Here is a 27,440-nt window from a genome sequence, read left to right as displayed (position 1 = left end):
TATATATATATATATATATATATATATATATGTATGTATATATATAACAAATCATCAAGTAAAGAATATATAAATTACTTCCTTACAAATATAATTCTAATGTATTAGGACGTACAGTTCCACATTAATTTACGTGCAGATTGAATAAAAAATGCATTGCTTTGCATATTTTTAGTTTATGTTACTAGAAAAAAGTGAGTGATAGAGAAAAAAAACAGGAAATTAAATCAATTCTGATGATTAAATAAATGAAATTGTCTTTATTTTTTTTTAATTGAAATCTAATTGATAATGAACATGAAGATTTCTTACCACTTGAAGATTTCTTGTATGACAGGGAAAATTTATATTTAATAATTAGTAATAAGAAAGAAAGAATGAAATGGTAGCTTGTATACACACGTAAAAGAAAAAAATTATATATTTTTAATAATTTATAACGTACTATTTATGTAAATGTTAAAAAAATCCGTGACACTTAATTAGCGCATCCGTTCTGCATGCGGTTAACTGATTAATTAATAGCAGTTTTATATTTGCACATTTACTCTTTATTATTGTTCGGCAAGCTCTTGTTATTAACATATACATATATATATTAAATATTAGTTTAATCTCATTTGTATTTCGATTATAATAGCAATATGGATTTACCGAAATTATTGTAATACACGCGAAAAATATCTCGAGCGTTGTGTAAAGTATATCTATATGTATATGTGTATATATGTATACATATATATATATGTGTGTATATGTACTAAAACTTGATTGTGTTCCTTTTTTGTACTGATTTTTTTAACAATTTATAATAAAGCATAAAGGATGTGCTTCTCAATGGTCACATATTGCTGTAATGCATAATTATAATTGTAGAAATCTGCGCGATACAACAGTTACTTGAATATATAGTACAGTCTTAAATGAAATCGATCGTAAATAATTCCGCACATTTTGTGTTTATTTCTAAATGGATTAACCATAAAATGCATTAGAGCATTTTTTTAGATTTATTTGAATAATTTATTTAAAAGTATACGTTTTTTATATAAGACACATTTAATAATTAATATTAAATAAGAAATAATTATAATAATTAATTGCATTTTGATAATTGAGCTCTTAAATTGATAATTACAATACTTGTATAAATACAAAAGTTAGGTAGAAAATGGATTAATAAATAGTTAGGCGTAGAAATTAGGCGAACGTGTTTTAAAATCGCACTATAATGTTCAGCAGATTAATTAACAAAAAAATTCATGCATCTTAATCTTGTCATTTTTGATCAATTTTAAAAGAAATTGAAAATAAAAGACAAGGATGAAACTTAAATAAAAATAACCTCAGACTTGCAAAGGTACATTTTCTACCTAAATTTTGTATTTATTGTATCAGAACCTTTTCATTTTATGATAATTATATAATTGTGAAATAAACATCTAATTCAACAAGTCGTTAACAATGTTACATTTTGATCTGTATCAATAAATGTAACCACAATATAAATATATATAAAGAATTCTCATAAAAAAACATTATCTTTAATAATTCAAAAAATAAAAAGTTGATTACATAAAAGTGATTACATATACAATAAAATTTCATAAATAATACGACTTTGACATTAGATACTATAGTGTATAAATCGTGAATTTAATTAAATCTGATAACAATTACAATAATAGTAATAATGTTGAATTAACGGCCATACAAATTTATATATATAATGTAGATAGTCGTATTAAATTATCCTCTATTAATAACACATCAAATAAATCATAAAGCATAAGATAGTGGAATTGTTTCAGATGATTGAATGAATAAATTTCGTAAGGAGAAGAGGAATAAATGATAATATTAAAAATATAGATATAAAATATTTTTTGTAATTTTAATTATAACATTATTTGATTATACATATATTTCTGTAAATGTTATAGCCTATGGAAATTTGCAGCGCTGTCACGCATTAAAAATATATATGATTTAATTATTATAAGTTTATTATATATAATACAAAAAGAACTGCGCAATTGAACAAGTAATTAAGCAATGATGGTGTGAAAAAATTTGTTCACAATTATTGTCCATTTTTTTAAATGCAAGTTTAACCGATGAATCTTTGACTCGTTATAAAAATATCTTGCTACTGACAAGTATAACTGTCCAAATTGAACCAACATGTATGAATTGTGCTACTTCATTATTATTTACGAATATAATTTAATCAATATAGAACACGAGGAATTGTGTATGCTCTATATAATTAAAAACTTATGCATATATTTTAATTTGGAATTTTGTGATCACTCTTCCTATGTAGATTTTCTATAAATATATCATATATCTCACACACACACACACACACACACACACACATACATACATCTATATCATGTTAGATATATATCTAGATATTTTTTATACCAAATAACTTCCTTTCAAAATATTATAAGTTACTACTCTCTTTACACAATAACTATATATTTTTTTCATAATTATCGTGCGCAAATATTCTAGAATGTATTCGTAATGCAATTTGATTTTGATTAAAATTATAGGCACATGAAACTTTTGTTATTTTCTCATTTAATCTAATCATTGACTGTATTATAATTGTTAAGCTATCACGCTGTATGTTTTAAGATACTGAAAATTCGTTGACTAAATTTGCAGACTATTTAGTAAATCTTTTGAATCTCTAACTATTCTTCTACACAATCGTAGACAGTAACTTTGAATAATATTGATTAAAAATATATACAATCCACATTTATTATTTTTAATGACACAGTACTAAAGTACTATATCTATTTGTTTTGTAGCACTCGATTGTTCTTGACTAAAATTATATTTGCGATTTAAATAAAGAGCAGATTTAAATCATTTAAATATACTCAGCTTCAAGCATAAAATTCTAAGTAGAGTCTAAATATATGTTAACATAATTAAACATATAAAACAAAATATGACCAATATTAGAATACAAATAATGAAATTTCTTCAATAAATTAATTGCACTAGAGTATAAAAGAGATAAAATAAAAAATTTTGATGAATTAATAAGTAATAATTATGACAATTTATGCACATTTATATAAAATAAGCTGTGGACGAGTAGTAGAGTAGAACGATATTTTTAAAAATATCCTAATTATATGTGAAAATTCGATGAAAAATACAGACATTGCGAATTTGATTATACACTGGCAGCAAGTAAATTTTTTTAAAACAATTGATAAGTATATGAGTACAACTATCTTTATAGCTAATCTTAACAGTATACAAATAAAATATAGTTTTCATATTATCAATTTACATTTTTGCAGATATTATATAATTTCAATTAAAACAAATTCTTCTTTTTAAGTCGGCACCTATTTTAGAATATATGTATGTTTACAGACATCAAATAGAATAATTTGGCTCAATAACGTCTCTCAATAATATGACTTTCTTTCTTAATATTTAAATAGAAAAGCCAATTATTATTTATTGACTTTTAAATAGTAGATGCGGAAAATTAAACATATATATATATATATATATATATATATATATATATATATATACATACAGGGTGTCCCAAAAAGATCGGAGCACTGAAAAATCTCGAAAAATATACGGTTTACAGAAAAAGTTTCAGACAAAAGTTGTAGGGTTTAAAAAAATCTATTTATTGATCTTATGAGTTTGACTTTCGGTGGCATTACCAAGATCAGAATATAAGGTTATCTTGAATTTCTTAAATGGAACCCTATATTTTTGATTACATATTCTTGTAGCTTACCTCGAGAACTTTTTAAAACACTATAAGTAGTTATTTTTTATAAGGTACTTTTCGAGTTACAAAGCTTGAAAGTTACAGTTCTGAAAGGCTTGTCTTAATTACAATTCTAACAAATTTCAAAAATGAAGACGAATGGAAGAAAGAGTCTGTATGTAAGGATGTTGAGGAAAAACCTTCATTAATTCAAGAGATCACAACCATGAACAATAATGACGTTTATACGACAAGATTTTTCAGTTGCGATAAATAATTAGTTTGTGATATCATACAAAACGTACAACATTCTTGTACATCTAATTATAATTATGTAGTTCTAACTACATTGTAGAAGTACTTTGAATTTTCAAGTGTGACCCCTAAAAACCAATGGGCTTTCATTAGATTTCGTTTTAATAATATAATGATTTATTCAGCAACTCATCTTAAGCAATATAAGTTCGATTTTCAAATAACCTTAGGAATACGTTGACTCGTAACATGACTATACGTCAAAACAGGTAAAATGATCGATTTATCCGATTTTTGGAGTAAAAAATACGAGTTTCCCATTTAAATAACGCTAATGCCGGCGGTTAGGTAATATAACTTTCAAGCCTTGTAATTCGAAAAGTACCGTATAAAAAATAACTTAATTATAGTGTTTTGAAAAGCTCTCGAGGTAAGCTACAAGAATATGTAATACAAAATATAGGGTTCCATTTAAGAAATTCAAGGTGACCTTATTCTGATCTTAATAATGCCGTACAAGGTCAAAATCAGTAAATAGATTTTTTTAAACCCTACAACTTTTGTCTTTTTTCTGTAAAACGTATACTTTTCAAGATTTTTCAGTGTTCCGATCTTTTTGGGACACTGTATATATATATATAATCTTGAAAATATATTTCTTGATTTTTTTCTAAATAACGAGTTTTTACTTTATTCTTTCTTTTAAATAGATATGTGATGGAGGAATAATAATAGATAGGTTTTATTAAGAAAAAATAATATTTTTCATTATTAAATACTTTCTGTGCTATGATTTATCAAGTTTAAAATTTGAATGAAGAGGTACATTCAACACACATTCAGCAATACCATCTAGTAATTCGGCCAACTTTCTCAAATGCCTTTAAAGGTCACTACATTCAATTAATGATTTTAATTTCTGATGAAAATCGAGCTAATCATAAACATTATGATATTAGTACTCAATAACATTATTTATCTTTCACACACACATATATATATATATGTGTGTTTGCCTAATTCTACAATTGATTAATGTAGCATATTTCTCTCACAGAACAATATATATATATATATATATATATATATATATATATATATATATCTTTATATAGGTCTTTTCTAGTCAAGAATGACTGTGATATCGTTCGGTAATTAAAAAGGCATCGCATTTACTTACATTCGTTGGGGCAATATTGTCCTTGTTGTGTCTTATTGTTTTTGCTCTAATAAAATTCTGCACTCTTAATAGATCAAACGCTAATAAGTGTAAAGAAGTGCATGTAATCTACGATTAAGTGCCTTTTGATATTACTATTCTACTCCGGAAATTTTTTCGCTTCGTAAAATGCAACAGTCAGAGAATGATCCTCGTTACGACCATGCTGTATCTGACGCATCTCCGTAGAAAAAAGATCCAGTTCCGTCTAGTTCTGGCACTATCCTCTTCCTAGGAGGCGGGTGTAGGACTGGCAGTCGGCGGGACCGTCGCGTTGTTCGCGGATTGTTTCGCACGTCTTCGTTTATTCAGCAGAGGATTGTTCGTATGATCAAGTTGCTTTAGACATGCCGTATCGTAATCGACGCGCATCGTCGCCAATGATCGCGTCATTTCCTCCTGTACTTCTGGCCACATTTCCTCTCCCTCGCGTAAAACGCGTCCGGTGTGTAAGGGAGTAGCAGGCACTTCCGTATATTTCTGGATAAAAAGTGTATACTTTAAAAAAGAGAATTTTATAAAGAGAAATATAAAGAGAATTTTGCATAAAATTGTGTATATTGTAGACAGTGTTTGCTGTTATCTAAATCAAATCATATAAATAATCATCTAAATAAAATTTTGGCGTCATTTTATTTTTATATAAGATAATAAAAATATGTATTATCTATGATCTGCATCTTAGATAAAAAGTGTTATCTTTATTAAATTTGGAATAATATTCAGATACTTTGGTTTGGAGTCATAAGACATAAAAATACTTAAATAGTAGAACTTGAGCAGTAAGCAAAATAATTTACAAATAATAATATAAATATATTTTTTAAATTCCTTTCACACACATAATTTACATTTTTTTAATAATTGTGTTTATATAAAAAAAGTACCTTTAAAAATAATTTATTTATTTCCGTAGGGGGGTTAAAGGATTATTTGAAATTAAATCTCAAAAATGAGATTATTTCATATTTTAAAAAATCTTGGCCGTGACCAAGTAAAATTTGGTGACTTGTGCACAGATATTTAATTCTAACGAGAAAAATTTAGTTTCGTTAGGATAACGCACTGTCTTCCGCGATTGGCTCTTATTGCCTGTCTTACACTTTAAATTTATATTTATATTACAAAGCCGTGTTAAACTCTTAACTTTAAAAATAATATTATCTGAAAGTTATCTAGATAAATCGCCATATAATTTTACCTTTTTATCTAGATATATTTAAAACAAAATTATCTTCATCTTATATAAAATTTTATAAATTCTTATCTCATCTTTATCTTTTAAAATCATCTAAGCACAACACTGATTGTAAAATGTGTTCTTACGAAGATCCAATTGTTGCGCATCACATCGTCGATCTGCAGTCTTTCCGCTGGATCAATACACAGCATACCCTTAATAAGATTCTTCGCTTCCTGGCTTACGCTCGCCCATTCTGGATAGGGAAAATCATATTGTCCCAATCGGATTCTTTTTTTCATTCCGGGCGAGATCGCTAATCCGTGATTACTGTAGAATGGCGGGAATCCGCACAATCTAAAAATAGTGATAACGTTACAAATGCAGGTTTTCAATTTCAATGTATAAACAAAGTAATAAGAATCATTAATGAGAATAATTGTATTCTGTATAATTAAAAAAGACAGTAATAAAAAAAAAATTAAATATATATAAAAATATATACTCACAATATGTACATGATTACTCCCAGTGACCAAATATCACAGCTCTTGTCATATTTTTCTGGTCCCAAAACTTCCGGAGCTAAAAATAAGATAAAAAATACACAATCTCCTCTCAACCGTACTGGCAAATAATTTATTGAACAAAATTTACTACCATAGTTATAAAATTTTCGACCATAGTTTTCCTTTTCAAGTGAATTGCAATTTTGTTCAATAAATTATTTGCTAGTACTGTTGAAAGGAAATTGTGTATTTTTATTTTTTAATTCCATCTGGCGGTCTTGACATACTTTATTATTAAAAATAAAATAATAAAAACGAATTATTGATTTTAGTTTAAAACGCACAAATTTATGCATATAGTGAAACGTGCAAACCTACCGACATAATAAGGTGTATAACATGGCGTTTGTAACGTGTCTTTTAAATGTGTTTCTTTGGCAAATCCAAAGTCGGTGAGTTTCAGAATTCCAGTGCTATCTGAAAATCAACATATAACATAACAGTATATAATTCATTTATATGCGACACTATTTATCTATTAGTCTTTCAGAATAAATATATTAAAATTAAAAAAGCAATACTTTTGCAATCATAAACTTTAAAATTTACAGATATTAATAACTCTCTTAAGCTTATAAAATATGGTAAGCTAATCTTTTCAAGTTGTTTTGAAAATTTTGGAAAAACAAATAACCAAACATTTTGGAAAAACAAATAACCAAACTAATATTTTCAAAGTATATATTATAATTTACCTGGTTTAGAATATAAAAGATTCTCAGGTTTTAGATCCCTATGAGTAATGTTCATGTCGTGTAAATGTTTTACCGCGACACAAATCTCGTACATCACTTGTGCAGCTTCTGCAATATATATATATATATATATATATATATATATATATATATATATATATATATAATCTGTATAATTTCTAAAAATAACAAGTTTTGATAAATTTTGAATGTCAAGCTATACCTCTTTCAGTAAAGGCGCCATCCTGTCTATCTTGTATCCTTTGAAATAGCTCTCCGCCTTCCATACTAAAAAAATTGAAATAAATTTAACGAATTACTAAATAAATAATCGTAGTAACATTAAAAAATAATATATTTATACATACCATTCCATAACTACCAGCAGACATTTATTTCCACTGTAGGTATTTTCGTATACATCTTTTACTTGAACTATGTGCCTACAATTAGATGCTCTCCAGTGAAGCTCGACTTCTCTCCGTGCTTTTGCACAGTCATGCAAGACCTGCACATAATGCAAATGATACGCAATTTAGTACACAACACGCTTATTTTAAAAATTTTCAGAAATGTTTAAATTACAAAAATAAATAACAAAATGTTTTTATATATAAATTAAATGCAACGTAATAATTTTTTTATTATATAATACTATGCCGTAGAAAAAATAACTATTTTTAATATATTAAAGAAATTTTAATATATATATTTAATATATTTATTTTAAATATATATTAATATATTGCGAGATATATTGATATTATAAAATATATTAAATGTATTAAAAATAAATTAAATTTAAATAATCGTTATTGTATGTATAATGTTTTTCTGAGTACGGCGAGCGAATTTATTGAAGATCCCGATAAATGACTTGCTAGATTCGAAATCATAATTCAGTCACTCGTATCAGTATTTCATATCACGTTTCAATTTCGTGCATATCATCGTAGCTCTAGCAGGTAACGATTTGTTTCAGCTTGCGATTATGTTTATTATGCAAGACCGATGTCATTATAGGGATTTTCCTAGATAAAATATTTTTGTCTTTTTTGTGCTTTTTTCTTTAACATACTGTAGGACATCCATAGCAATTTATATAACTAATATGATAATTGCTAAACATCCAACTATTAGGTATTTCCGATAAACATATATGATTTAATGGTATCAAAAAATAAATTAAAAATAGAGATATAAGCGATGAAAAAAAATACAAACTTTAGATAGCGATGATGTCATAAGTATTTGTACTATTTAAAAGACAGTTATAAGTTTGTATTTATCGCCTTTAAAACTATTTCTCGACACTCGATATTAAACTATCTAAATTTTTAATTAAAATTCTGGAATAATAAAATCAATGTAAATTTAATTCATAAAATGTATTCCGTTATTTATAGTCGTGTTTGTTTTAAAAATTTTATTTATTAATTAATAATGCTAAATTAAGATTTTAAATTTAATTAAATTTTATTTACACTTGGCAAAAGTTTAATTTGCAAAAAAATTCATCTTTTTTGATCGCTTATGACCCTCTTACATTACAATTATTACATCGATTAAGATTTTCCGGTTCGATTAGGATTTTACATTCAAGTATACATCATATACAATAAGAAATATTTTCTACTATATATGAAGGTGAATAACACATAAGTTATTGATAGTATAATACTGATTGGTCAATTATACTGAATAGCTTGCTATTCAAAATTGATCAGCGATCGAGCACGTAACTACAATACATGCATATACATGGCTTTTAAATGGACTCGTAATTGTGTGCCCTTTTGAAGAGTGCACGATCTTTTTTCTCAGACAATTATAGGAATTACCGCAGACATCTATTGTGATGTGGTGGGAACCTGAAATAGTCGGTGTCACTTATACATTTAGGTATGTCAGAGATGAGCAATATGTCATCTTTAAGCGACAGAAGCGATTCATTCATATCTCATGTGATTTCATAAATCGCATGCTTAACATACCGTTCAATTTATGCGGCATTATGGAAATGAGTAATAACACTTTTATATAAACGCGCAATATTATCATATTAAAAGCGCACGTTATTCTCTCATAAGAGAGTACGGGGTCTCTTGTTTAAAATTGAGATATTTATTGTGACGCGAGAGATTAAAACTAGATTAGGACTATACATATAAATCGAGTTCTTAAAATATATATATATATATATATATATATATATATATATATATATATATGACACTTCTTATTCTTTTCAAATTAAAATAATTGATAAAATCACAATGAAATTAAGAGTTATATCAAAATGCTCAACTCTTAAAAGAGTTTGATACTTTTTATTTTAGTTAAAATATTTACTGTGATGCAAAGGAGACATAAAATGAAATTAGTAATAAGACAAAAGAGGATGATTTGCGTTTTTGTAACTTACAATTAGTGACTAATCTAAAAATATATGCGGAGAACAAAGCTGCGGAAATGAAATGAGATAGTGAAAAGAAAATCAAAGAACCGGCTCTTAAGATTTATATCTAATCCGCGGATGAGAGATTATCTCGATAATAAAAACTCTTATAAAAAAAAACAATTTATGTCGGAAAAAAAAAAAAAAAAAAAAAAAAATTACATATATGTGACATCACATATAACAGATATCAATTTTATGCACAATTAAACGTAAAAATGTTAAGATAAAAATAAAAATTGATATGAGATTTAATTAAAGTCATAACTGAATACAAAATTGGTTTAAATAAATAGAAAGTTTGTTTATGATTAGAAAGATATGATTATAAATAGACAAAACTATATACTGATATTGAATATCAATATATTTTTTATAATGTTCACAGTGAATATATAGTTTATAATTAGAATATTTATAATTAGAAAGAAACAGGTAATATATATTTCTAGATTATCGTATATCCACTGTACGTTGGCGTTATTTTCTCTTATTCGTATGAATAAACAATATATAAACATTTACGCTATAAATATAACGCAAAAATGAATCAAAATGAAAATCATAACAAATAGAGAAAGAGTTAGTTATCCACACACAAAAACTAGAAACAAACAATAAAAATTTTTAACGAGACTCATCAAATTAAAGGTTTTACGTCTCGTAACAACTATTATTTTAAACAAGCAGATCAAAGAGAAATTTTTTCGCAACGCAATGAATTGGTTTCTTAGGAAAATTTGTGTTTTCTTGTTAAAAACGGTTCCTGTTAAAATTTTTTGTTTATTTGTGTTTTGTTAAATTTGTGTTTTCTTGTTAAAAACGGTTCCTGTTAAAATTTTTGTGTTAAATTTCATGTGTTAATTTAACATATTGCTGCTGTGTTAATTGAACTTGGGGATCTCTCAACAATTGACGAACTCCGACAAAATAGCAGCACACATATCCAAAACATATGCACGTATACACAATGCACGCACACATACGTACAAATCGTATTTCTAATAACACATTTTTATTAAACTTTTAATCCAGATTTAGAGGATAACAGTGCTTTCTTTCATGTCCCCTAATTCCAGGGAATGTTTGTTATAAAGCACATATTATGATGAGGTTGACAGTTCGTCTGCAATTAGAGATGTCTTATCGAGATGAAAACAGGTAAGGAAAACTGTTATTTCTCATTTTTCATATAAAATCGAGATTCCCTGGGATTATTGATGCATTTATTGCAATTGTAGAGAACCATTTTATATTCTGACAAATTAATGCAGAGAAATCCTAGAAGTACGAAAATATACAACTATGTCAATAAAACAGATAATCGTGAAAAGGATCCCCTTAGTGTTAAATTATTAAAACAACTGAAAAAAGATGTAAAAATAACATAATGTGCATCTATTTTTAATGTCACACAATAAATATGTTTTGTTTCATTAGTAACAAGATTTATCTACTAATTTACAGAAAAAAATGCTGATTTTTTTTATTTTATAATATAAGCGAGGATGATAAAATCTAAAGTTAACATATTTTTAGTTAATTTTTACATTAAAACTATATTAATTTTAGACAAAATTTATTTTAAATTGCTTGAAATTTTGCATTTATTTTGTATTAAAATATTAACACAATATTTGTGTCCCCATTTAACATATATCCATAATATGTTAAATTAACACAAAAATTTGACCGTTTGAGACATGTGATATATCTGTTAAAAACAAATTTTTTAACTGTGCACTTTTCTACTGTAATCTCATCCATCTGATATAGGCGTGTCAGTAAAAATACCGAAGCGATCACGTGTGTCGAAGGTTAATATATACCGGACTCCGTACAAAGAGCTATGCTAATGAGATTAGCACCTTTCCGGTTTGTATAAGTCACTTAATCGCAAGTAGACAGATGGACGCGCGCGCGGAATTGTCACTCCGATAATTTTCCTGGCGACAGATCAGATTATTACGTTTGTCGTTCTATACGTGCCTGCTGGGTGATTTTACATGCCTGGCTATAAAAGCCAACAACGTAATCCGATGCAGCGCGTCACGCTCATGGAAATGCATGATCGATCGTTCGTTCCTTATGTTCTGTTGAACTATTACGTCTATCGCAGGGTTATACGTCAGTCAAGCGGAATTGACCATGGAAAATTTAATCGTTAACGATTTTGTCATCGTCACTTCCTTGTTATCGAATATAATATTAGAATATACAGGAAGAATTTTCTTTATAATTCATTCTGAAATTCATAGTAATCGTAGGACAATATAGTATTGGAAGAATTTCTCTAATTAATATTTATCACATAAAAATATTAATATCTACGGCAATATAAAATATGTTTAATTAATTTTATTAAAATATATAGTAAAAAAATTTTAATAATTTTAAAAATATATTAAATCAATTTTGAAATATATTAAAAACTATGTTAAAAATTTATAATTCTCTTTAAATGTTTTAAATACACTAAAAAAGAAATTTGTTAAATTAACAAATATTTAGTTCAATACGTTCAAATAAATCATTTAAAACAAAAAAATATTTATTTGTTTTGAAAAGAACTTTCTTATATCAAATAAATATTTTTCATATCAAATAAATATTATTTAGTTTCAAATAAATTATTTAGTTGAACTAAATACTTATAAGAATTAACTAAATTTTTTTTCAGTATAGAATATAGATGCCCCAAAAAATTATAAAAACATAAAATATTTGATATAAATTTTATATATATATACGTATACGTATACAATATAAAGCAATAATTATATATGTATATATTGGCAACAGAAGTGTAAATATACTTTTCTAGAGCCGGGGATTCCCGTTATATGTAAAAGCGTCTTGTTAGACGCAGGCAGATAAGTATAAAACGGCGCATGTGACTTCTGACAAACGGAAAATGTTGGCCAGCTGACAAGCCAGTAATCAATCAAGGAGAGCGAATTTGCAGCGGCGAGAAACTGGCTTGCAACGATATGACGTCGACAAATATATATTGAATTTTTAATGGTCGAGCGTTAAAGCCGCGGAGGTCATCGGTGCTCGCGTGTGACATCGTTGTCGAACGATGCATGTCACAGCGACGTGTCAAAACGTAATTCTGCCGCTCAAATTGTTTTCAGAGCCATTCTCAGAAACGTTATAGTTAAAGTTAAGTGAGGTTCAAGTATGTTATGTTTGCTTTCTTCTACTCTGGAAAAAATAAAAATAGAATAATAGTCAAATGTCAAACTATATTATTGATAAATATAGTATTTGAGAAAGATTTTCTAAAACGATTCAATTCACGACTTAAAATTTTAATGTTCGTAAATAAGATCACAAAATATTGAAAATCTAAATTTCAATTATTTGAGCTAACAATTTTTTCTTCTTTGCACTGAAAAAAATATTTATGTAAAATTACATGATTAAGCTAGGTTTTTTCCGACCCAGCATAATCATGCAATATTGATACTTACATGGAAGATTACAGATTATATGTAATTTCATATGAAATATATTCTTAAATATTTTCAAGATTAAAAATATTTCACTGAACATGTAATTACACATAGGAAATGTTAGGAATGTATAAATGCTATAAAATAATGTTATAAATAAAAAATAGATAAATACTTATAAAATAAAATTCTAATAAAGTAAAAATGGTAAATTTAAAATTACATATGATTTTTGCATAAAAATAGTAATTTTACCTATATTTTACATGTATTTTTACATTAATATGTATTTTCACTTTAAAACAAATGGAAAAAAAAATTACAATAATAAGCAAGTAACTTTTCCAGTTCTGAGCTAGTAATTTCCATGTAAAAGTACATGGATTTTTTTCAGTGTGGAACATGATTCTAATAATTAATTATATTTGTACAGAAACATTTTAGACAACACAGACTAATTATCAATATGCGAGTTAACATATACTTTCAAACATAGATGTTTTAATGTTTGGTTTTTCAATCTTTTGTTTTCAAATGTTTATTGTTTATTTGATTTATTATGCAACAATTGTAAAATTTAATGTATTGAGAAAGACTGTTGTACAGTCGCAACGTATACAGTTGCAATAACTTGTTTCATGTGTTTCTATTTGTAATAATAAATTTCGTTTAACACCCTGAATTAAGGTAGTTCGTTTTAATTGGTCTTTCTTTTATCAATTTGCTAAATTTTGATTTTTTAATGAAAATATTTTAATTGAGATCACAGTAATATTTGAATAATACGCTGACATAAATTTGTTAACTCGACTAAACCTTTCTTGTTGATTGAACATATATTAGTATTTAAGTCAAATATATACGTTTTGTTAGATTTAATGTTAATTTAAATATTTTTATATGTTCAATTAATAATATTTAGTTGGAAGATTTAGTCAAGTTAACACATTTTTTTCAGTGTAGAAGAAGAACCGCCATTCTTTACAAAGTTAAACAGTGGCAATATACCACAAATGTTATTATGCAATCCACTCGATCGTTGCAATATAACCGGAATAGTGTAGATAGAATTACTGATAAGATTAATTTCAATCAGCACTGAACCTTTCGAGATACTTTAGCACGTATTTTTTAAATACAAAAATAAAATATATAAGTGTTAGTTGAGTAGATAACTTATTAATTCATTACACAATATATTGTAATATAGTGATGATGTAACAGCAGCTTAAGATTTCGAAAAGCGATTTCGCTCCATGTGGGTTTCTCGGGATTATATCAAAATTCATCAATACAACACTTCTTTATACATAAAAAAATGATACAAGTAAGAAACGTCAGGAGTAAAGATATATCTTTATATAATAAAATAAAATAATTAAAAAATTAATATTTATTCTTTAAATTTTAGATTCTTTTTAATATCTATATTTTCTATGAAAAAACCCAGGCAGCACAGAATATTTATAAAATATTTATAAAATATTTATAAAATATTTATAATAATTATTTTAATATTTTATAAATATTTATCATAAATATTTTATAAATGTTTTTGGAATCTTAAATTCCATAGATCATAAATATTTATCATAAATATCAGAAAATATTTACGGTAAATATTATAAATATATTTATTAAATCATTATAACAGATTTTTTTAAATTTATATTTTCTTTAATAAATACTCAGTAAGAAATCATGAGTTAAAAAGACATAATCAATGATTTTTTAATCGAAACGATCGGTTAACGATTGATATAGTCTAATCTAAAATTTGGTCGATTAGATGTTTTTATGTTTTTCAAACTTTATTAGTCATTTATAAAAAGTAAAAAATGTTTATAAGTAACTTATTAGATATTTATTTTAAAATAGAATATAAAATTATAATATACACTGTGTGAATATACTTAGGCAACAGAGTAGTTTAACAATTAAATTTACGTAAACATCGATATATACGTAAATTTATTTGTTAAAAGACATTTTGTTGCAGAATGTAGCTCAAAAATAGAAATAATTTTGACATTTAAAATTTTATTAACTTTTGTTTTTGCCAGCATTATATAATTTTCACGACGAAAATCAAATACGAAAAAGATACGTCACATAGCGGTAAATGAAAGAACTAACAATTTTGTTAAAAAATATTTACAAAATAATTAGTATAAATATTTATTTTTACACACTATAAATATTATATAAAATATTTAATCTATGTTTTAATAATATATTAAATAAATGTTTTTATAAAACATTTTCAAAATATTTATATAATATTTGAAAAAAATATATATTTATAAATATTTATGAATCTTTATCATAAATATTGTGTGCTGGAAAGATATTTTTTCTTTGAATTTATTTTGAAAATCATAATCATGGGACAATATGATATCGGAAGAACTTTATAAGTTTTTCTGATTAAATATTTATCACAATAAAAACTATGAATATGTGCATAATAAATTTTACTATATATATAGTAAGTAAAATTAATCAAACACTTTCAATAAAAATATCTGCTTATAGATATTTGGTTGCCCATATGGTTGCATAAACAAACATGTGGGATCCCCACTATCTCCAATAATTTCGGATCTAGTTATAAGAGATTTGGAGAGTTCCATCTTAAATAATTGTGACATAATAACATTTTACTACAGATACGATATACTAGCAGCACAGGAGAACATAGTTACAAATATCTTTGAAAAATTTAATAGCTATCATGACCGATTAGAGTTTACAATGGAACGGGAGGAGAGCTGTTGTATAAGCTTTTTAAATTTAAATATCATGGCCATTGATAAAAAATATATATTGATTGGTTTCATAAAAAAACATTTTCCAGGAAAATGTTATCTTTTCATTCTAATCATCCTATCTGCTACAAAATAAGGACCATCTATAATTTAGTGGACAGAGCCATGTTATTGTCGAATCCACAATTCCACGAAAAAAATCTGAAAATGTGCATAAATATACTACGTGACAACGGGTTTCCTCTTGACCTCATTTTCAAAGAAATTAACCACAGGGTTAAACATCTTATTAATAAAAAATTAAATAGTAATAACCAAATAGCCCTCGGACAATCGGTTCATAAAGACATTGATACTAATAATAGGAAAAAATTTGTGGTCATCCCTTACATTAACTCAATCTCGGAAATGATTACTTCTACAATTATAAACAAGTCAAACTTAAAGGTAGGGTATCGACTAATGATCAAACTGGATAAATTCATCAAAGTCCATAAAGATAAGAATAATCTGTCTGGCAATTCAAGTGTGATTTATAAAATAAATTGCTTAAATTGTGATGTATCCTATGTTGGTCAAACAAAAAAAAACAGCTACGCTCTAGAATCAAGGAACATGCAAGTAACATAAAGTCAGATCCTGCGAAACATTTAGTGATCTCGGAGCATATTTTTTTGACTGGCAATATATTTCAAAACCATGCCTTTGATTGGAATAATGTAAAAATTCTGAATCACGAATGTAATTATCACAAAAGACTTATCTCAGAGATGCTACACATTAAAGAACAGAAAAATGGCCTAAACTCTAAAAAAAGATACTCAATTACTGGATAGTGTCTATTTCGATAGCCTTGAAATGTTAGGAGATAAATAATCACAAGTATTGTCATATTCTTACTTGTTATTTTTATGTCTTTAAATGTTCGTTTTTACTGAGTTAATGTAACACTCTTTGTTCATCCACAATAACTGTTGATGATATAATGTCGAGACACAATACATCGTCTTAACAACGGCCATATATGTAAGTTATTGGTTTGAATCTAATTTAATTTTAATTTAATTTTAATTTTTTATTTAATTTCAATTTTTATTTATTCCAAAATATTTAATGCTCTTCATTGGCCTATTTAATTAATTAATACTTGATGATGATATATATATATATATATAAAAGAGCGACAATTTAATTATTTAATCAAACATATTTTATATCTTATATAATAGTAGATATTAATATTTTTTATTGTAGTAATTATTAATCAGAAAAATTTTTATAAAATTCTTCTAACGCCATATATTGTTCCAAGATTATCATGATTTTCAAAGTAAATTCTAAGAATAAATTCTCTCTGTTTTACGTATTGAAGTTGCATAAGAAGGGAACATTCTTCTACTGAAATTAATAATTTTTTTATAACTATATCTGTCGTATCTCTCTGTCTCGATTTCTAATATACACAATATCGATTCAATCTATTACTCATAGCTGCAATGGTATCTTCGATTCGACGAATTCGATGAATTCGACGAAGCGTCTTGTTGTCACACAATAAATTAAAAAATTAAAAGAAACGTAATGCACAAAGGATGATCGTATCTCATCGATCGACTGTCAATATTCATTATACATTAATTGACAAACACGACGATTATGACTCTTGCGCCAATTTTAACGATCGCGCAACTTTGACCCCCAATGAATATCTCTCGGGATCTCCGATACTTCTCCGAAGTCATTGACTATATTTTCGCGCCGGAAAAGATGAGATCATCGTGAATATATATAATAAGCTGCGAAGGGCAAAGTTGCGGTGCATTTTTTTCGAGGCAGCTTATTGCTTCACAGTTGAAAAATGTGTGTTAAATTTAACAGACATCACATGTCCCAAAGTCCCAAACAGTTCAGAGAAATTTTGTATTAATTTAACACAATATATATAAATATTGTGTTAATATTTTAACATAAAATAAATGCAAAACTTCAAGTAATTTAAAATAAATTTTGCGTAAAATTAACATAGTTTTAATGTAAAAGTTAATTAAAAATATGTTGATTTTAGATTTTATCATTCCCACTTATATTATAAAATAAAAAATCAACATTTTTTTCGGTAAATTTTAACAGATAAATCTTGTCACTAATAAAACAGAATATATTTATTATCTAAAATTAAAAATTAACACAATAGTAATATGTTAAATTAACACAGGGATATGTTTATTTAACACAAAAATGTAAAGGAGGCCGTTTTTAATAAGTATCACATTCTGCGTCTTTTCGAAAAAATTTTACGCGACAGGCGCGTCGAGAAGTCAATAATCTCGAGCCTAAGCGTTGATGACACACGCAAATGACACGTGCAGGAAAAAGAAATAATAATCGATACTATAAGAGTCTTGTGTTAAACCGCACGTGACTTTCTCCGTGCATCTCGTATCACTCGCGTTTACGAAGAGAAATAACACTTTGCTGAGACAAGTAAAGAGAAGAAGGATATTTTTAGTGAACGCGTAAGAGAGTTTAAATGGTTCGATAAAGAAATATCTACCAGAAGAAGTCTTCTACGTCTCTCGTATAAAAAAGAAAAGAAGAAAAGAAAAAAATACTTTCCACGAACGTGAGAGAAATGTTTACACTTAATGTTATCCAAACTACAGCGTCATATGCTGCTGTAAAAAATCATAGCGACACGATCTTTGCCGTATGCAATTTCTCGATATCGCAAATGCCTTCCCGAAATTCTCTATGGAACATCCTGATTATTTTTTTAACGAGTCTAAGAAACGAGTTATATAGTAATATATCTTTTCATGGTAAGAACGATGTGGGATTAAACGACGTGTGTTTCATATTAACGACCTTTAGACTTTCTAAGAGAGAAAAATAGCTCTCAATTTTCGTATAGAAAGAATCACAAAGATCTTACGTAAAATTAAGAAAATAAACTTGATATTATTTCTCGAAAGAAATGTATGTTACATCATCAAATGCTGCGAAACTAATTTTTAGCGGTACACAAGTTTCTTTAATATAAAACAAATTATTTTTGCTTTAAGATTTAAATACTGATATTAAGATTTAATTATTAATATTGAAATAAATAAATATATATACATACAAAATAAAAAATATACAGTATCATGATAATCATGCCTCAGCATATGCAAGCGTGATGCTTCTATAATCGGTCATCGGCATTCTATATCTACAACTGTGATCAACATTCCTCTCGTCAAACTACCGTCAAATTATTTCTACAGCTGGTCTCATAGGCCGCGAGATTCTTACAAGGAAATGCACCTTTCACGAGCAGCTTCTTACTGATTCAAATTATGCAAAGTTCGCTGAAACGCGATCATATATAATAAATTAAGACAGAAATTTCAAAAAATTATATATAAAATTTAAATAAAATTTTTTATTTAAATATTTTCGGCAAAGAAAGAAAAATCGACTACTATGTACATTAAAGAATACAATTTTGAGTCTTATATTTCAGCAAAATATTGCACTATTCTACTGCATATGTATTACCACAAAATATGCAATTCCGAAACATAATACATTTAAACTTTATAATCGATCATATCATATGAAATATTATCAGAAACTGGATAAAGGAAAAGATAAAACATTCAGATAATGATATCATGGTGGAGATATATAATATGAATATTATTTAAACAAACATCACAGTTTGATCAAATAATTGCAATTATTTGTTTTCTACCGTTTTATATTTATATGTATATTTTGCGAAATAATTTATATTACGTAAAATCGACATGATCATCAAGTAATTTTTTATCTACACTGAGAAAAAAGTATTAATTTGACTAAACCGTTCAACTAAATTACTATTTTGTTAATTGAACATATATAGATAATTAATATGTTGTATTTAATTTAAATATTTTTATATGTTCAATTAACAAAAGATTTTAAATATTTAATTGAACGATTTAGTCAAGTAAACTTTGTTTCGGTGTACACTGCGTATTAATTTCTAAATAAAATACATCGCGGGACACAATGAAACTCTTACGATACAATTTGCCGCGCAAGAGAGATTAGTAATAATGAATAATTTTATTATGGACCGCCGATAGCCTTTCAACCTCTCTTTCTCTAGATGTCCCGTGACGAAAATCAAAGACGCGATTCGATAATTGAAAAACGTGTCGACGGGCGACGTTGACTCTCTCGTAGAAACCTCGCTCTCATGATAGTGATTGAATTTTTTTGCGAGTCGGCCGTCGTAAAATAAGAGCCAGGCCACCTTCGAGGGAAAATATATTAGTTAGAGGTCTGACATCGTCGAACGGGGAAATCACCAGGGTATAAATAGAAGATGACTCGCGGCCTGAACGCGAACATAGCTTAGCTCGTATCTCCACGTGAGTATCGATACACAGCGATGGCCGATCAATGCTCCTTCAAAGAGGTGTTAATGAAATGGATTAACGCCTTTGGATGCGCGAATAGTCGGATGCTCTCACATTTCAAAAATAACCGAGAATGCGCGCGAGAGATTCCGCATTGCGGATGTAAAAAGTCGATATATAACGAGAGTTGCTCTCTTTATTTACCTCCCGATATCAACTTTGATCTTTGTACATTTCGAGCTGTTATCTTTGAATATAATTTTCAATTAAAAAATATTCCTAGCGTCGCCTAACAGAATTATTCAAAGAATTTTAATTTTGTTTTAAATAGAATTTCATATAGAAACTTCGAACCTCGGTAACTTTCTCTGATTAATTATGCATTAAGGAATTTCCTGTTCAAAGTGAAATTTTTAAATGTAATGCTACTAATGCTATATAATTTACATTTACTTAGAAAATTTTTGTTGTGTGATTAAGAAAATAAATTCTTTCTAAAATCGCTTTAAACTCTTCCTAATAGTAATATAATGTTGTGTCAAAGTTTTTTTTTTAAATTTTATTTGTTATAAAAAAAGTCAAATAAATTGCAAAAAAAAACTACACTAGAGAAAAATTTGTTAGCTTGACAAAACCTTTCAATTAAATATTATTTTGTTAATTAAACATATATAAATATTTAAATTAAATAAACATTAAATCTAACAAAAACATATATTTTTACTTTAAATAATATATGTTCAATTAATAAAATAGTAAGTTTTTAGTCAAGTTAACCATTTTTTTCACTTGGAACCTAATCAAAGCTTCGAAATCTTAATAAAAATTTTAAATCTTTTATTTTTGCGACAATATTTCAAAGAAATCGTTCAAACTAAAATAACAGATTTAAAGAAAAGATACTTACTTTGAGGGCATACTTCTGTCTCGTGTTTCTGTCATAACACTGCACGACTTTTCCGTTGATACCGAGACCCAGCACGTGATTGCTGATCTCATAATCGTCTGTGATAGGCGTGACTTTCGGCGATAGGCGACTGTTCAATGGATGTTCCATGGTTTTTCTCTTGATCCTTTCCTGGGCTTTTTGTTCCGGTATTTGATCGTAATCCTGTCTAATCATCTGGGTCACCACCACAGGTGGTGCCGAGCGTTTACGCTTGCTCTCCTTCTGGTCGTTCTCCTCGAGAACGGCCCTCTTGGACGTCCTGCAAAACAATATTTGCGTCATTCCATATACATTTATAATACAAGGTGCAAGAAGCGCGCGAACAAGTGTGAAGGTCAAGCGAGCACGAATGCGTATAAAACTTTCGCATGGAAAAATACAATATTCCAGATTACGTGGCCGATAACGGAAATCTTACGTCCGATAACGTCTATCGAGTATGTATGAGAGATATACAAGAAACTGAGTTCTACAATTATCGAAGTATACGCGTTATATTGGCAGAATGACACTGACATTACACAATAGGAAAATGTTTTTTTATTAAAAATGGTCCTCGTTAAAATTTTTGTGTTAAATTACATGTGTTTAACATATTTATGCATCTATTTTTCATTTTACACAATAAATAAAGTGACAAGATTTATTTGTTCAAATTTGCAGAAAAAAATGTTGATTTTTTTATTTTATAAGTCGGAATGATAAAAACTAAAATTAACATAATTTTAATTAATTTTTACTTTAAAACTATGTTAATTTTACACAAAATTTATTTTAAATTACTTGAAGTTTTGCATTTATTTCACAATATTTGTGTCCTCTTATACTTAATTCCTTTCTTAAAATAAAATCACGTCAAAGTTTGAAAAATTACTAAATAAATATACAGATAAAGAAATGACATTATATTCGATACAAGAGGATATAGAGAGTTATAAATATTCGTAAGACATTTGTCGTTGAAGTTAACTTTAAATACCCGTTTCGTTTACTATTCCAGTCAGTTGTCGTTTCAATGAAACCGTTTGCATAACCTTCCTCGAAGAATGTGCAAGATTCATGTTATTTCGCGCATACACATACATGCGTGCCCTACCTACACAGCTTTACTTATATGGTATGTGGTTACCTCGTGCCACAGCGCAATTTGCACACCGCAATGCAGTACATGCGATCATTGAATTTACCAATTGCAACAAAAAAAACGTTACACACACGCATTTGTAATAGTAATATGCAAGATTTAAGATAGATAGATAGATTAAATAGATAGATAAGATAGATAATCTCACAATTTTCTTTAGTATATTTCGTTCATCAAATTATTATTATTATTTTATCAAATTATTTCATACACACATATTTTATTTCCTTCTTCTTATTTTATTTATATGAAATTATCTATTATCTATATATAATATTGGTTCAATAAATATACTATACTTAGCTATATACATCTTATACTATATTTCTAATCTACTGCATGCGATCTTAAATACTACTAAATATAATTAACTATAGGACGGAAATAATTGGATAAAAATTAAAAATAAAAAGATTATTAATAGTATCTAAATACACATCAAAATCAACATCATAAGCAACTGGCCAACATAAAAATAATTATTACAGGAAAAAAGTATTATAAAGTCCAAGAAATTATGTTAAAAGAAATACTGTAACAGTTATTGTAAATCGACAAATTATTAATGTGACATATATTTATCATTAATTGTTAATATGCATCATCGTTTATTACTCAAGAAGGAAAAAAGTATACAGCATAAGAATTAAATAAAATATAAAATGCTAGCAAAATTAGTTTCATCGAGCAGGATAAAGTTTGGTTCAAAAATCACATAGAACATTGAAAATTTTCATCAAAGACAATTATAACTGAATAAATCAAAATTAATTTTCATTAAAATAAAATCTAACATAACGAACAAATTATAACTTGTAGATCATTTCAAACATTGCATCGACAAGTCAATAGAAAATTCAAGTTCTGATTATCCTTTGTGAGAAGTTAGTAGAGCAGATACAATTGTTAACCAGGGTCAATTCTCTTATTGTTTGCATAAAAAAATTGTTATCGCGAAATGTAACAGCGATGTATCAATGATACATCGACAAGCTGTGAGGGAGGAGTTGCACTAACAACTTGCTTAATTAAATTACTTATTCGACTGGCTCTTTATACATAGATCGACTCTTTAAATGATATAAATAAAACAGCAAAATTACGAACCAATTAATTGCAATTACCTTTAAATATAATATAATATAATATAATATAATACAATATACAAAAGGAAAATTTGTAAATTAAGTCAAGCAACTCTAAATATCGATAATTTCATATTGTTTTACAATACTGAAAGTACTTATCATACGCAATTATTTTTTTATTTTATAATGCAGCTTTAATTCAAAATTTTTTTATTTAACACATATGTACAAAATATAAAAAAATAAAATCTGAAAAAATAAAATCTAATAAAAAAAGTGATCAGCAACGATGCTAATGCAACTGGAGCTTATAATATATACGATCTTCGCGCTATGGAAGAGAATGTACATATATATATATATATATATATATATATATATATATTCAGGCTTTACATATTGTTGCATATAAAAATAAAAATAAAAGAGACCTCCAGAATTTCCACTTAGTTGCCGACTTCGACATCGATGTGGCTTTTAATTTTCGCACAGTTAAATCCCGAATCGTCAGGGGACGACAAAGCACGACCCCGGCCCCGTGCTGTAAAAGCAGAAGAGGAGCCTTCCGGATGCAACGACGAGTGACACGTGGGGGATGCAGTTGTTACGGAAAGAATCTGCCCAGAGAGATTTTTCCACACAGAGCGCGTAGAGAAAAGCGAGAAGTTTTTTTAAGTCCCACCGCACTCTGTCTATTTTGCCTTTGCGGTTTTTTTTAATCGGAAGTCAAGCCAAAGGATAATCAGGTCGAGCTGAAAACTGAAGATAAAGATACTAGTAACAATTCAATAGCACGAACATATATTAGGCACAAAAGCGTCTTGTGGATCGAGCTTAATGAAGAAAGCATTTCCCGAATAATATTCTACATGATCGAATTAATAATCGGATGTTGTTGTATTTCCGGTGTTTTTGGATACTGAATTTATGATCCCAAGCTGAATTTAACATCTTTCGGCATCCGAGTTTCAAGAAATTTTAATAATAATTTTCAATTACTTGATTCCCACAGAAAGATGATCTTAAGAAATATTTTATTTCACGTTTTTGCCGACAAATTTCAGAGATTTAATTAATTTGGATTTAAAAAAATATTTGAATATTTAATAATATTTATAATATCTTCTTCTATCGAATTTTATCATTCTGCTTTGCATAAAATAATTATTTTATTCCACTGAGAAACGGAGAAATAAATGTTTTAATATATTTCAAATCTATAGTGCCGAAAACGATAACTTTTTATCGCCCATATTTTTCATTCATATCTTTTCCATAGCAAATCCGTACTATATCACGTTGTTATGCAAATCGTATGTGCAATGAAGAAATGAAACTCGTTCGTAAGCAATTAAAAACAAAACGAAGCAAGAGTCGAACAACAGCGAGGAAGATATATATTTGCACATAATCGCACACATCAACAACCACTTAATTAGCAAGAATTATCGACGCAGACATGTGATGTTGAATTTTTGAACCGATAAATTAAATTTTAATATTCTATACAGTCACTAAAAAAAAAATTATTTGACTTATTGTTAACAAAATCTGCGGTCGAATACGTGCAAATATCAATGTAATAAGAACTAAATATTGTGTTTTTAACAAAATATTTTTTGTTTTTAACTAAATAATTTTGTTAAAAACACAATATTTAGTTCTTATTAGATTAATATTTAGTTGCACGTATTCGACCGCAGATTTTGTTAAGTCAAATAATTTTTTTTTCAGTGTAAGAATATTTCTCTTGTAGCTTTCTCAAGGAAAAAATAAATGAAAACAAAACACGTTTAAATTAGATTCGGAATATTAATAGAAATACGATGAGATCAGCCCGAGCTTGGCCAAAAACAAAGAACGAAACGAAATCGGAATTATCGATTAAAAGTTCAAACTGGCAGGCAAACGCACGTAAAAAATGTGACAAAAAAATTCGTCTCGTTGCGTAATTGTTGTGAATACAGTTACCTTGGAACTTTACTTATATTCGATATAAAAATCGCATATACAAATATCATATTTACATCAGGAGAAGATGACAATCAGGTTTAACATTAAATGCACAGTGAGGAGAAATAAAACAAAAGTGCATACACAATTAATATTATAATTTTTAATACAGAAGCTTATTAAAAAATACATGCAACATTAAAGTCTGACAATAAGCGTATAAAGCAATAGAAATAATAATAAAAGTTCGAATTTAAAATCTTTGCTCCAATATTTCAATTTAAATGTCTTCACATATTAATATTCTTTTAAATTTTTTAGTAATCAAAATTATTACTTTGAAAATATATATTTCTCTATTACAAAGATTAAAAATTTAAACAATTACTTTTAAAAAACATGTAGAAGAATATCTACAATCTATTCAAAATCTATTCTGAATAAAAAGCCACGAGTATGTTTTCTTATCTTTATTTCACAGATAAAACAAATATTTTTTCATGAAAATATTAATAAAAAATCAACAATAAAAATAAAAAAAATCAATAAAAAAAAAATATTACATTTGGAAAATGTTATCTATTATTTTTATCTGGTGAATAAAAAAATTATTTAAAATAAGATTTTGAAAATAGATAAACATACTATATAATCTTAAATCATATGCTTGAAATTATCTTTTCAATAAACGCGCGAAAAAAAACAAGCAAAAGAATAAAAATAAATGATCAATTATATAATGTCTAAATCTGAATTATTATAAATTATATATATTATTATATAATTATATAAATATAAATATATATAATTATATAATTATATATTTACTTATATATATTTATAATTATATATTATTTAATAATATAATTATATAAATACATAATTATGCGAAAATATCGACTGAACTAAATAAAATCAAACATAGAAATTGAAGAATCGATCAAAGCAGCGTTAAAACAATCGATTAAACGTCAATAAGACGGAGTCAATGAACGAATATTACATACCCGTCTGCGGATGCACTTCTCGGAATCGGGGCTTATAAATCCTGTCACAGGATCATGTTTCTCATAAATCTCATACACTCACGCCGGCATTATTTACACTCGTAGCGTGAAAAATCAAACGTGTGTTTCATCGATCACGTTTCTCGGGGAAATTATCGTAAAATCGACACTCGGTCTCGAGAATAAGAAACCGAGAGACGCTTCCTCCTTTATAAAGAGGAGTCGCACTGGCAGTTGTACCGAGTCGTCCCTATATACTTGCTACCGGTTCGTTTGGAGAGGTCTCGTTTCAAAGCTCTTCGGGATTGTTGCGCGATGTTGAGCAACGACGATATATTTCACCGGGCGACTCGATTTTCAGGCCGATCAATTCCGTCGTGTTGGGTCAAAGTCGAAGGATCACTGTCGTCACTCAATACACCGTGATTCTCGACAGACAGATAGGACCTGCGACACGACGGAGTACGCGAAGAACCACGTCGAAAAAACGCCCCGCGAACACTGGCGCTCTCGATGGCGACGCGGCCGCTTCTGAGGCTG

The 27,440-nt window shown here is 27.4% G+C and overlaps 1 protein-coding gene across 3 annotated transcripts; it reads right to left on the bottom strand.

The window, feature by feature from the left end:
• Window positions 1-1,869: 1,869 nt before the first annotated feature.
• Window positions 1,870-27,440, bottom strand: LOC114938550 (MAP kinase-activated protein kinase 2). Of its 3 annotated transcripts, none has more exons than XM_029312530.2 (9): window positions 26,901-27,440; window positions 21,667-21,967; window positions 8,053-8,192; window positions 7,908-7,972; window positions 7,685-7,792; window positions 7,308-7,406; window positions 6,930-7,005; window positions 6,567-6,777; window positions 1,870-5,720 (listed from the first exon to the last, which is right to left on the bottom strand). In XM_029312530.2, the coding sequence occupies exons 2-9, from the start codon at window positions 21,880-21,882 to the stop codon at window positions 5,472-5,474; spliced, it is 1,164 nt and encodes a 387-aa protein (XP_029168363.1). In that variant the 5' UTR covers window positions 21,883-21,967; window positions 26,901-27,440; the 3' UTR covers window positions 1,870-5,471. The 3 variants fall into 3 exon arrangements, with proteins under 3 accessions (XP_029168363.1, XP_029168364.1, XP_029168362.1); XM_029312531.2 differs by lacking the exon at window positions 26,901-27,440 and adding an exon at window positions 24,372-24,471; XM_029312529.2 differs by lacking the exon at window positions 26,901-27,440 and adding an exon at window positions 22,838-22,990.

The sequence above is a fragment of the Nylanderia fulva genome, unplaced genomic scaffold (assembly GCF_048542155.1).
Source record: "Nylanderia fulva isolate GAGA-0341 unplaced genomic scaffold, ASM4854215v1 Scaffold81, whole genome shotgun sequence".
Lineage (NCBI taxonomy): Eukaryota > Metazoa > Arthropoda > Insecta > Hymenoptera > Formicidae > Nylanderia > Nylanderia fulva.
This window is presented reverse-complemented; position numbering and strand designations above follow the sequence as displayed.